This window comes from Dysidea avara, chromosome 13 (genome assembly GCF_963678975.1).
Source record: "Dysidea avara chromosome 13, odDysAvar1.4, whole genome shotgun sequence".
Classification (NCBI taxonomy): domain Eukaryota; kingdom Metazoa; phylum Porifera; class Demospongiae; order Dictyoceratida; family Dysideidae; genus Dysidea; species Dysidea avara.
In genome coordinates this window covers 16,357,648-16,371,528 of record NC_089284.1, presented here as the reverse complement: position 1 = coordinate 16,371,528, position 13,881 = coordinate 16,357,648, and the positions used below count along the sequence as shown (strand labels likewise).

The 13,881-nt window shown below is 36.6% G+C and overlaps 1 protein-coding gene across 5 annotated transcripts in view; it reads right to left on the bottom strand.

The window, feature by feature from the left end:
- Nucleotides 1–13,750, bottom strand: part of LOC136242106 (atlastin-3-like) — a 40,141-nt gene extending 26,391 nt beyond the window's left edge. For 2 of the 5 annotated variants that reach the window (XM_066033497.1, XM_066033500.1), the window contains exons 1-5: nucleotides 13,651–13,750; nucleotides 7,551–7,682; nucleotides 4,356–4,582; nucleotides 3,346–3,564; nucleotides 1,829–1,984 (exon numbers count right to left, since the gene is read on the bottom strand). In XM_066033497.1, coding sequence (XP_065889569.1) covers nucleotides 1,829–1,984; nucleotides 3,346–3,564; nucleotides 4,356–4,582; nucleotides 7,551–7,626 — 678 coding nt within the window. In that variant the 5' untranslated portion in view covers nucleotides 7,627–7,682; nucleotides 13,651–13,750. Of the gene's footprint in view, nucleotides 1–1,828; nucleotides 1,985–3,345; nucleotides 3,565–4,355; nucleotides 4,583–7,550; nucleotides 7,683–10,873; nucleotides 10,967–13,650 lie in introns of all 5 variants that reach the window. The other 3 variants (XM_066033499.1, XM_066033501.1, XM_066033498.1) reach the window with 3 other exon arrangements.
- Nucleotides 13,751–13,881: the final 131 nt, after the last annotated feature.

Genomic DNA, 13,881 nt, shown 5'->3' with positions numbered 1-13,881 from the left:
CCAATTATGTTGGCATGATTTTGAGCATAATAGGCTAGCAAAAGCATCAAACGGCCAGCATAATAGGACGATTTTCAAGAATTTTAATTAAATGTGAAATGCGCATGCCAAAATACAACAAAACATGAACACACTACACCTGCATTTCATATCAAGAAAAATGTGCAATGTTATTGTTTCTTGGCTGATTATTCACACTTCACAGAAATAAGATCAAAATACTCTAATAGAGCAGTCACTTACTTCAATACAGCAGTCAGGAAGGGCTGGGATACTCTAATAATAAAAGTCAACTCTAGAGCATAATCTTGATTTTGTTTTTGAGCACTGCTCAAAAGCATAATAGGCTATTTTCAAAGCATAATTGGCTCAAGCCTACTTGTTGGTTACTTATGAATATTGCTGCGAACTACAATAGATCTACATTTTGTGTGTGCATCAATGTGATCAAGACACACGGTAGTGTGTCGTGTGACCAAGAAAGCTGGCGACCACACTGTGAGTATATTGACATGAAGAAAGAAAACAGCTTTTTCATGAGTGCATAGCTCCATGGCCCTTCTCCAAAGCACACCATTTTTGCATTATAGCTGTCCCCCAGGTAGGGTATGCCACACACCTGATTTGATTAAATTCGCAACAGCCATTTGCGAGATATGGGCACTCAAGATTTCGCTTTAATTTCTTCATTTTTTCTTCTTCTTATGCCATATGGGGGGCTACAGGGGCTTTGATTTCTTTTTGCACACTTTGCAAAAATTGCTATAAAATGCAAATGTGTAGCTTGATTGCCTTGATTTTTGGTCAAATGAGGAGCATGTAACGGTGGATTCATGTACCAAGTTTGTTGTGAATCTGAGGAACCTTCAAGGAGTTATGAGCATTTATTCACGTAAAAAAAGATCAAACTTCTGTCACGGCTACAGGGTAAACCAAGTGTAGGAATAGCAATAGAGTTACAGCAACAAAGTTATAAAGCAAAAACCAAGTAAGTGTAAAATTGTGGGATTGAGATACTCTAATAGAGCAGTCATCGGGGGGTAAAAAAAGGTGCGCAAAAAATGTCGAAAAAAGAAAAAAAACTTACCAGAGTTTGAACCAGGGATCTCAATACCTAACACCTGAATCCATTAACCACTGAACCACTGTTACCTTGGCTGATCACCTCACTTAATTTCTGCTTTACAAATGAAATTCTGCTTTATAAATGAAATTCTGCTTTATAAATGAAATTCTGCTTTATAAATGAAATTTCTAGTTGAAATCTGCTCATAATCAAACATTTGTAATTTCATAGATCTACTAATAAAAGTAGTAAATTGTTTTAGAACATTCTATGTATGTTCTATTAGAAGTGCTCAAAAAATGTGCATTCTATTAGAGTACTACAATAATATTATCAAATATTGAATTAAATCATGCAATGAAATACATTTATAAGTCTGTCTTCAATAACCATCATTGTATCTACACATAGAAAAAAAGAAATGTGAGTAAAGTCAGTCATAGGCTGGTTTTGGGGCCTTATAAAGTACAAAAAGAAGTGAAATGCACCCAAAAACAGCCAAGTTGTGAAAAAATGGTGTGGCCTTAAAAAGCCTGGGTGAAAAAAGTTGTGAAATCAAAGGTGGCGGCCAAGAAATGGCTGCAATGATGTTAATGCTAAAAATTTTAATAATGGCTGTGTACAGTGTTAAAATTTATTAGCATTAACATCATTGCAGCCATTTCTTGGCTGCCACCTTTGATTTCACATCTTTTTTCACCCAGGCTTTTTAAGGCGGCGCCATTTTTTCACAGCTTGGCTGCTTTTGTGTGATTGTCTTACATGAAGATTTTGAAGTTCATTTTCATGTATCATTTGGGACAAGTTATAAACTTGTACTGATGAGATTAGTGTACTCATAGCAAACACTGCTGACCAATCTGCCATGGTGGTCTCATTGTCAAATGTCCCTTCCGTGTCCATCAGTAACACTGCTATCTACACAGTGTAATATAGATATACAATATGTGTGTGTGGTGTATTGATACACATCATGGTTGTGTGTCATATGAACTGAAATATAAAAGTGTGCAAAGTAACAGAAACTATTTTCATGCATACTTAGTTATTTTATAAAATCACAGTCATGCCCCACTCCAGATTAAATACCATATTCGAGTAAAATTACCTCTATAGGGATTCCCAAGATGTGTGCCACCAAAGTTTTGAAAACATTAATGGATTGTCATCCTTTTTGCACATGTTACATACACTGCCTTAAAATACCAACTTATTATATAATTTCTAGAGCTGAGCGATATACCAGTATTGTTAGTAATATGTGATATTTAAGTCATACGGGTATAGATACCATCTGTTTTTTTAATACCGCCATACCGTCTGGGCATTATGGCCTCCCTGTGGGCTTGTTTCATCCCATATTTAGAAGGCAACCAGACATGTGACAATGCTTGTAGGCAGGTGGTGATATAGCCAGCTAATCAAACAGTATAAACAAGTTTTTTTGTGGTAATTTGTACCTGAGACTTGCTGAGCTACCATGGGTATTGATACTTTATTGAGGTAAATGGCAGTTACTTTAATACTAATGGCTTTTACATTAACACCATGATATTTAGTAATGCTGTGATACTTTTTATGAAAGGTATACCATTTGCTATTTTTCAATACCACCCAGCACTAATAATATCATCAACTTGAAACTTAAAATTTAGCCATCTTAAAAGTAAATGTGACATAATTTCCAGTGTTTAGGAACAATAAATTACATATTTTTGCGTAAACACAATGTGAATAAGATTTTCACAAACATTTTTTAGCAGGGGCAGATCTGGAGTTTGGAAAGAGGGGGTGTGCCAGCTATACATACCAATTAAAGCATTGCCAAGCTTGTGCTATATGAAAAAATATAAAATGAAATATGGCACAAAAATATGTGGGAGAGAGACAAATATAGCACAAGGCGAAGCCAAGTGCCATCTTAAGACCACTTTTTGAGTGTTGTATAGCACTTGTGGCAATGCTTTTAACTCTTAAGATAAAAAAAGTAAGGGGTGGAGTGCACTTGTTCCGCCCCTGGTTAGAGAAAAGGATACAAAAACAAATGCGACCAAGATTAAAACACCATCCCCAATTGTAAACAAGGGTATTGCTTTTAAGTTAAGAACTAACACATTTGCTTTTATAACAATTATTGATATTTAAGGCAGTATACATCCTATATTTACAGTTGGGCTATTTTGGTTTATTGTATATAAGTTTATTACACCTTACAGAGTTTCACTGGAGATGTTTGTGTGAGTAATGTAAAGTGTATCATTCATAAAACAGGTTGTTACCTTTTCTCCAGTTTCAGGTTCAGTGAGAATAAACGGTTTACTCCACATAAAAATCCCAGTAGTAACCTTGCTAGTTCCTCCCTTCCATGAGAATCCCTTCAGTGGTTCATCTCTAGCTGATGGTGAATTGACATCATCACTGAACTGCCACGCGTGACCTTCATTCCTCTCACCATCGGTCAACCACTGCTTGTGGCCATCACCCAACCAAGCTTTTTTCTGGATGGAGTAAACATCATAAAGCATGAGATTTGACACTTGCAACAGAACTCTACTGACATGTGTACTAGTAAAGCATACAAGTATTGTAGAGGTGGGAACAAAGTTACTATATATGTTGCAATTACATACATCACAAATGAGAAGTTCTCATATGTACTTGGTTAGGTAACATGTCATGATGGTTATACCCGAACCAAAGCTCTAAAGAATCCCACCCATAGGTCCACTAGATATAATGTACATGGCTAGTGTTGATCATGATAATTTATTTTAAAGCATGAATATAGGAAATCGGGTTGGTGCATTCTGTACAGTTATAGGTATAATTGTATAATTAAATCTTAGCATTTGTAATTGTAATTGTCTACCATGTATATTATACCCTCATTCTATGGTTTACACAGTCCCCTGGTTATAACCTGCATGCATATAACATGACCCAATGTGCGAAAAGAGATCTATAGACTTTCCTGCTGCCTGGCAATCCATAACTTGACGTGTAAATAAGGTACCAGTTTGTAATTTGGTTAATTTCATATCACTATTTCCTGGTGTAATTTTAAGGTGATAGGTTAGAAACATGAGAAGTGGCGATTAGTTAAAGTTGGAAATTCAGAAAGGCAATAATAAGACCTCTTTTATCAGATCCATTCGTAAATATGATAATCAAGCAAGCCATTGTGAATATAGAATTATAAATTACAACCCTTATGGTGGTATAAACTTGCAGTCATGTTTTATGCACTGGCACAATGTGTATTTTATATGTGCATCGCAACCATGGATACCTGACTACCACCAGATTCTACTGCTTTCAGGTATTTGATGAAGAAGTTCAGAAGAAAGGACTTTCCTTGACGAAATGCTCCAGCAACAGACAGTACCATCACCTTGCTATCCTTAACTTCTTCACTGAGTAAAATTTTCTCTAATTTCTTGATGTTAAGTTGAAAAGTGTGATTATCTCTATCAGGATAAATGATCTGAACTGGTTTTTCAGTTAAATCATCTATTGCTGAAATAAAAGAATTAACACATAGCAACATTGCAAAATTGTTGCTTTAAGCATAGAAAATGCAAAATCCAATTCCAATGCAAACTTCCTTGTCTACCTGACTGTTTTATTACAGAGAATAAATGAGTGAGACAACTCTATAATGTTATATATCAGGAGCCCAAAAGTACTGCAAGGCACCATAAGTGCCGCAACTGATTAGATATTTCTCACACTGAAACTATGATTTTCATATTGTTAAATAATCACTATAAATGATAGCATAATGCCTTATTCCCACACCTACCAATTATTAACAAAAATATCTGAATGCTAGTTATTTCCATGAGGATTATTGCTCAGTAGGTTGAGGATGATCTCAAACAAAAATGTTATAACAACTGAACAGGACCCTGTCAAAGACAAGTAATAGCAGCCACATTACAGAAATTTGAATCCCTCCTCAAATAAGACAGATGCCAGTTAGTGGTTAGTTATCCTGTAATTATCATACAGCAGTACTGTATATTAGGGATCACGGAGGTTTGCACTTTCTCACAAAAGAATATTGGCCAGAAACCAGCCTCACAATACCATCATGCATGGTGCCTTGGCAGTATTGAGTAGGTATAACCAATCCCAAAAGTGCCTTCACGGTGGCCAAAAACTCTTCCAATAAGTTGCTACGGAATTTTAATTTTTTACTGACCAACTAACTAACTTTGACATCTTAGACAAGCATAACTCAATAATGGCTAAGGTTACAGACATGATTTTTTCACACAGCTAGGTGTCACTTAAGCCTGACAGTTGCCTTTTGGCACACTGCAATATGTGTGATGGATTTACTCCTTTATGTCCCAGTTCTTTTCACTTACAGTGAAAGATATTGATTCACAGTAGTGTGTGATGGTTCCCTGTATCACGTTTATAATGATACACACAAAAAAATTGGACTTTTTAACTAGAGTAGGGACCATAGCACATCAATAAAAAGTACTGAAACAAGTTGGAGTAGTCCATGATATTAAATCACAGTAAAACAATAAGAAGTGTTATATCCCTACTGTGCTCAAGATATCATTATTATGGAAACGCACAGTAGGGATATAACACTTATTGTTTTACTGTGATTTAATATCATGGACTACTCCAGCTTGTTTAGTACTTTTTAGTCGATGTGCTATGGTCCCTACTTTAATTGAAAATTCCAATCTTTTGTGTGTATTTATTTGTTAACTTTTTTTGCAAATAATTATTATGACTGGTGAGCCCACGCATACTACATCTGAAATGGCACCGTGCACCCCAGCTAAATCAATTATCATCTGAAAAATCAAGTATCTATTACTCTTCATGGTCAGCTATGTTCAAACCGTTACACAGCATTTCGAATCAAGAACTGTTCGAAAAACACCTTTGCAATCCATGCATAATGAAAGAAATGGTGCTGCACACTCCAGTTATATCAATTATCATCTGAAAAGTGAAGTATTCATTATACTTCATTGTTGGCTATGCTCAACCCATTACACAGGAGTACAAATCAAGAACTGTTCGAAAAGCACCTCTGGCTGCAATCAAAATAGCCACTATGAAAAATACAAACGATTTCCGTTTGAAGGGAAGCCATCACATGCTACCACCAAATCGACCTTTTTCGCTGTCAGCAAAGATGAATGGGACACAAAGGAGGACACTGGTAAGTCCATGAAGAATGTATTGTACGTACTGCGGTATGCCAAAAGGCACCTCTTGTACCAAGGTGATGTTGAACAGTGAAAAAATCAAGCCCGTAACCTTAGCTGTTATTGAGTTACGCTTGTCTGAAGGCATCAGTCAGTCAGTCAGTTACTCAAGTCAGTCAGTCAGTAGAAAATTCCGTTAAATAATTAAAAAAAAAAATCATAGCAATTGTTGAAAGCATTTTGAGTCGATATGAAAGCTTGTTTGGACTTAGATTTACCTAACCAATACTGCCTCATCATCATCAGGAGGCTGGTTTTTGGGTTATGTTATTTTGTGGGCCACGCGAACATAGCTAAAAAGTGTTATTGGTGCTTCACTTCAGTAATTAATGGTTGGGTTATATATTTAAATGCAAAATTGATATTTATGGAGTTTTGATGTAGTATGTATGAGTTAACCAGTCATACTTATGTTACAAAAACAAGTACAATAACTTAATTTTGATTAAGGATCATAGAAATAAAAAGTAGTGAAATAAGGAGGTTGCCTACATCTGAAGATATACTAGTGGCATTTAATCCCTTGAATGCAGTTGACCATTTTACTAAACCAGTATATAGTCGTATATTATAAAGGTAAGTTTATGGTGAGTTAGAGGTCAGCCTAACACCTGCTAGCTTGAACTCACCATAAACTTAACTACCTTAATACATACAGATGTCATTGTGCTTACATGTAAATGAGGCTTAGGGTTATAGGTTCAGCTTTGGTTTCTTATCCAGCCATCTTCCTTTAGTATACAGACAGGTTACATTAGTTTCACATGTATGAAAGTAAGGGTATTGATAAATGGCAATGATACGCTGTAAATTGATGGTATATATGTTCCCTGTGGTCGCTTAGTATGATATACATACTTCACGGTATGATATACATACTTCTGAGTATGATGATCATACTTCTGAATTGTGTACATCATACCAAGTGACCGCAGGGAGCATACTATTAGCATAAACTTCATACTTCTGAATAGTGTAGCACAGTGCTTAGATCACTGCATGGTCAGTTGTTTTTGGGATCCTGGGTTCAATTTTCTTTGACAACATTTTCATTAGTTCTTTTGTCTATTTGTGTGTCTGCAGGCACAATAAGCACTTCCTATAAGTACAACAAAAATTAGGAATTTTGATTAGGGAAGTGAAACAACTGAATTTGAATAGCATGCATGCACGCTGGAATAATATCCACCGATATAACTATATATGGATGCATATACACATATGATGCACACACATATTACCTTTCTTCCTCTTTCTTTCAATGGATACTTCTGAATTGTTATGACCTCGTTTTCTATTTGTTCTTGTAGTCATCATGTACAGATAACACCCACTCTATAACATCAATAATCACTGCAATCTGGAAAGATAGCCTGCATTATGCAAAAATTTTTGCAAATAAATAGCATGTATACAACAGCAAAAAGGAGTCAGAAACAAAGGAAAATCATCTTCCAGATTTCAATGTCATATTCAGAGATTTCCTTTTATGGACATATTCAGAGAATGAAATTTTAGTAAGAGTAGCCTTAAGGATTTCATGCCTGCATGTTGGCTTAAACTGCAGTTTTATTTTGAAATTTATGTATCTTTATATATATATGATACTATTTGAAGTAATTGCGATATCACATTTCAATGAAATCACTGCCATGCAGATCCAAAGCAAGACTAATTATGTTCCATGTGAACCATTTATACACAAACGTATTATACATTACTGGTCAATAATGTCTGGACCAACAGTTATTGGGAAAGGTAATTATGTGCTCTCCAAGAGCAGGTGATTACAATGCTGAAGCACCCCCTTACTATGTGCATGCTAGCTAGGAGCCAAGTAGAAGTTACAGATGTAATTGCAACGAGAAGATAGATACAGCAAGAGGATTGTCTCTCTTTTAAGAATCAATAAGAGGAAGTCAAAATTATATTTTAGGAGTAAGAATTAAATTGAAGCTGCTATATTATAGAATCATAACACTCTAATAGAACATCCAAAATGATATCATTAAACTATTTAAACTATAAAGGAAAAAGGAACGGTGTGTGAGTTAAAATTGGACTTCTTTTGATCAGTGCACTGCTATCTCACAAGTCAATATTGAGCTGAATATACCAAATTGCTTAAGGTGCACAGAACTTTAAAGCTGACAAAGCTACAACAGATACTGGAAGTCGTGCTGCCCTTAGATTCCTGCTACCATAGCTTCACACATATGTTTAAATCTATAGTGCAAACAAAATCCCTTCCACTTGTAGATTGCATCTGTGGACTATATATAATGCAAGTAGATTTGCATAGAGTTCTTAATCAACATATACATCTTACAACAAAAGGACACTAGCTATGCCTTTAAATTACAATATTGCAAAGAAAATGCTCTATAAATAGAATAACCTCAGTCCTAAATAGGGTCCGAATTGTCACTCTGCAATGTGGAAAATTTATATCCTCCAATCAACTACCTATTGCATGTGTTAGGCTAAGTGTAACTTAAATAACACCTGCCTGCCAGCCAAGTTTGTCGCTTTCTTCTGGTGGAAATTTCTTAAAACCACATGATTTTTAATTGCAGTATTTTGTAGTTTTCTTCCTACGCCTTGATATTCACTTTCAACAATGTTCAAATAGTCTGTTATCAACTCAATGTATATGCAGTTTGATTTTGTGGGTCAGTTTCTGACGTAAAAATGTCTCTTGTCCTGGAGAACAGGACAATTAAAGCAGCAACTGTGTAATAAGCCAGCAAGGACTAAAGTACCTTTGTGGTTAAAATTGAAGAAGCTTGTTAGCCCTCTGGCTGAGCCATCAATGAGTTGAAAATTTGCAGAAGATGCAACTTTTGCAAACAAATATTAGAACAGGTGACAAATAGGTGGAGCATTCTCCCATATCAAGGAAGGTATGCATGCATTAGATTTAGTGCCTTGGCTGGCCCAGCTGTCTACAATGACATCACAGTACCTGGCACCATGATGCCTGCGCTGTCCCATACAATGCCTGTGTGAACAATAAACACTGACATTTACAAAAGGAGAGTAGTACTAGGTTCCTTTTGTGTATGTGTTCTGATTTGAATTTTAATCATATCATGCATCAATTTTTTTGTTTGTTTGCTTTTTTGTTTGCTGAACGAGATTGTCGAATTGTTAAGTGTTTACAAGCTTTGTATCTTGCTATTGGAGACTATATCACCAATTCAGCATCCATTCTCATATCTGTTTGCAAAAGTCACATGTTTTTTTGCCAAATTTCAGGTCATTGATGGCTTAGCCATGCAGATGGCTGACAAGCTTCAATTTTAATCCAGCGGTGTAGCCAGGAAAATTTTTTCACCAAGGCAAGGTTATTCATTGACCTAATTGAGAGTGTTCATTATCTATATTCCCTGCAGTTCACTGATTAGAGTATGGTACAAAAAATGGAGAAATTTCTACAGTGTGCAAAGCACACTCCAAAATGCAAAGCATGAGTCATCTAGGGGGTTGCATCCCCCAGAAAATTTAATTTCCTGAAATTGAATTTGGTGTTAAATTTGACAGAAAATTTAAAGTAGTCCTCTACCTCATAATTACTTCTTATTTAGTTAAGGTTTGCAATAGATGTTTAAGTTTGAATACAACAGCTTGCTATAATAGATATGTATAGTAGTAGTAGTATAATTATATATATATATATATATATATATAACCAGATGATGGTGATGCAAGCATCAAGGTGCATATAGTATATCAACTTTGTCATTCCCTACAAACTTTATGATTGAATTAGTTTATCTGGCTCCCCAGGTTTATACTCTAAAAAACTAAATTGAATTGCAACTCTACAAAATAATTCAGGTCAACATTTACTACGTACTTAAAAGAAATACAGCTAAGATGTTTCTCTTACATTACAGTCAAATCTTTTTAGAACATTAACTTCATCAATAATGGTTTTGCATTGGTGAATGTACATCAGTGCTAGGCCATTCATCCTTTCCTGTAGACCTACTCAGGGCCGCCCACAGGGGGGGGGGGCAACTGGGGCATTTTCCCCCGGGCCCCAGCCTGAAAGGGGCCCCAGGAGGCCCCATGAAGGGCCCCTTGAATACCTGTTTAAAAGATCAATATACTCTAATAGAGCAGTCAGATCTAGATACTCTAATAGAGCAGTCACAGTATTCTTCAGAGGAGCAGTGTAGCAAGCTTATAAATATAACGAGATATGGTTGGTGAGGGCAGCTAGCAGCTATTGTCATTGTCAGCATGTAATGACCTTTTTTTTTTTTTTGGTCTTCAACCTACTGTAACAGCTTGGGTAAAGTTGTGATTCAGAATGGAAACCTCCTTGCCCCTTGGGCCCCTTAATTTCTCTGGGCAGCCCTGGACCTACTCCAGTCTTTCAGACATCTCATGTATGAAAACAAATGTTCACAAGGAACTGAACCCACTGGCAAAGTTAAAACAGCTCTCTGTGGTGTTTAGTTTATGATACATATTATTGTCAAAATATCCAACTAAGCAGCACAAATGTTGACATATGTATTGCTTATAGAGCTACTAGTTAGCTACTAACGTTAACCTTGCTCAGCTAGGACCTGGTCTTCTCCTGACTCTAATGATTCACAACTCTTTCAAGTATGCATGGATAGAACAGCATTTGCAGGTTGACTCTCTGGTTGAAAGGAAGAAACCATTTCAGAAGACTCTGATACAAATCATAGGCTTACAGCTTAGTTATGATTATGATTACTGAAAACACAGTTATAAACTGATATGTTCAGGTAAGGAAAACATTACAAATCACATAGATAAGAGTCAGCTATAATTTATCTAAAAATACTTGTAGAGATTGGGATTCAATAGTGTCAGTGGGTAAATTGTTCCAGTTAATGCTACAGTGTACCATGCTTCAATTATTAGACTAGTTTAATTGCACTCAACACAAAAACTGACTTACTCCATAGCCTAAAGATATTTGGAGTGGTCATGTAGGCCATCCTTGGACTGCAGTGGAGGTCATAGTCATGCACATTACTTTTTATTGATCTGACGTGATATACAAGTCAGAGATTACCTGTTTCATGTGATACTCAACTGCATGTGCTAAACATGTCAAGTAATGTAGGTAGTCTGGGGGCATGCTCCCTTAAGGAATATATGCCTAATTTTGAAATGGCAAGTACTATTTTTGATTGCAACTGCTAATGCATAATATGCATTAGCTCAATGCAATGCCATGCAGATGACTCACTGGAACTTAATAATGAGAAGCAATTTAGACAATTATATAAACATAGATGTAAATGATTTATATATAAAGCAATGTAATGAGAACATTGGCTATTAACTATACCGTGAATGCTCTATTACCGCAAATGCTCTTGAAACCAAGTAGCTGAAGGCCAGACTGTGGGCTCCACTGTACTACAACCATAGATTCTGTTATGTGTGGTAGTACAGTAATGGTGTCTAGTAATGTTTGAGTAGAAAATTTGGGGTGCCAAAACTCAGGCCTGCTCAGCCTGAATTGTCAAGTTTTTTGTTGTTTTTTTACCAAAGCAGCTGCCTCAGTTGCCTCAATGGTAGCTACGTCACGGTGACCATATTCCTCATGCAGGTACTTTAACTAGTACTGGTCCTGGCTGACCTACTACATAGCAGAAACATTTTTGCGGCTGTCAAAATGCCACACAAATCATGCTGCCACCAGGATCTGACCCACAAAATCAAACCACCTCAACTTTGAGTTGATGACAGACTACATATACAATCTTGAGGATGAATATCAAGGCATATAAAAGCTATGAAATTCACTATAGCTAAAAATCATGTGATCTTAAAAGACATTTTCATAGTTTGATCACTACCAGACAAATTTGGATGTCATGCTGGTGTAATGTGGCTCACTTTAAAGTAATCAACCTCCATTGTGGTTGTTTTGGTAGGTAGATAGGACAGGGTCCCAGAGTTTTCTATGTTAACCTTCAACTTGATCATATCATTGCTTACAATTATGTATGCACTAAGTCTAAAGGCTTTGGGAAACACTACAACAAACATGGAAAAACCTATAAAATCAGGCAAAGAAACCCTACGCCTCCAGCCTGCCTGGGGAGTGAAGGTAGGAGTCCGAAATATAGGTCAAAAGAAAATTAATATAATAATACATTAATTATAATATCTTTTTGTGGGGGAGGAGGGGGGAAGAGCGGGGGGGGGGGGGTAAGAGCCAGAAAGTCAACTGTGGTGACTAAGCAACACCTACAACTTGGCACTCAAAACCAGAACAACCGGTTATACGGGCACACCATTCTCTGTAGTTGCGAGTAGCATACCAATGCTCTGAGTACCCAGCATGGATGTCAGTAAGCTGTTTACCAGTTAATTAAATTATTAAACTTCAAGTTACACTTAGCCTAACACACGCATTACAATTAGGTAGTCAATTGGAGGATATCACTGCAATTTTCACATTGTGGACCCTGCCTTAAACCAGAAATTAAGTCCATAAGTGATTCTAAGGGGTGGTGGGCAATTTCCCTCCCCTGGTGAAATAAATTTTTGAACAGAAGAGTTGCAACGTAGATTGATATTGCTGCACTGTTTAGTGATTAAAAAATCAGTTAAACACTTTTCAGCATCTGGGGTTCCACCCCAATCAACTTTCAAGGTCAACATGTTCTACCCTCTGTGTGACACTGCTTTAGTATAACCACTGCTGGATAGAGACCATGCAATGATGATTTTTATTTCCTTTAACATGAATCTCAGAGGGCTAAATATTCTTATGTGAGCACCTGATACCTGCAGACCCCCTCCTATAGCTCAGTAGATAGAGCTTGCATACATGCTTCACACACCATACTAGTTGTATCAACCTATATAGCCTGCAGGGGCGAATCCAGACTTTGCAACTTCAGCCTAGTTGTAAGTTGAAGACCAAAACAAAAAGGTTATCACCTGCTGACAATAGCTGCCCCTCACCAACTATATTTCCTTATTTATAACTAGATACATAGCTTGCTACAGTGCTCCTCAAAAGACTACTGTGACTGCTCTATTAGAGTATCTCGAGTAAAAGAAAGGCTTCAAAAGGGGGCCGGTTCCATGGAACCCTTTGATATCATTTTCTCAGCCCCGGGCAACTATATAATGCAACAACTCTGTTAGCACCCCCATCCTCCTTCAACTGTCTTTGTGAAATGGTGCATGAGTGGGAAGATCGATTGAATTATTTAAACTCCGGGCCAATATTCGGCATTGCCGTTCTTCCATACAAGAGAAGCACGACTAAGCTACATGCATGCATTCTCTTATTGTTAATGTGTAAGTTTAGTCTGTAAATAGTATACTCACTGTTTATCAGTTGAATACGACGACGAAGTCAATGACTAGTAAAGCGAGAGTAAAGGTAAATCGGCAAGTAAGGCGTGGCCACGATTAATTGTGATATCACGTGACCATAGATATTAGAGAGTACTCTAATATCTATGACGTGACAAACTGAGATCCAATTTCAATTTCTATAGCTGCAATGTGCATACCTCTGATTTTCAAGCTGTTCAGTGCTATTTGCATGTAGGAACA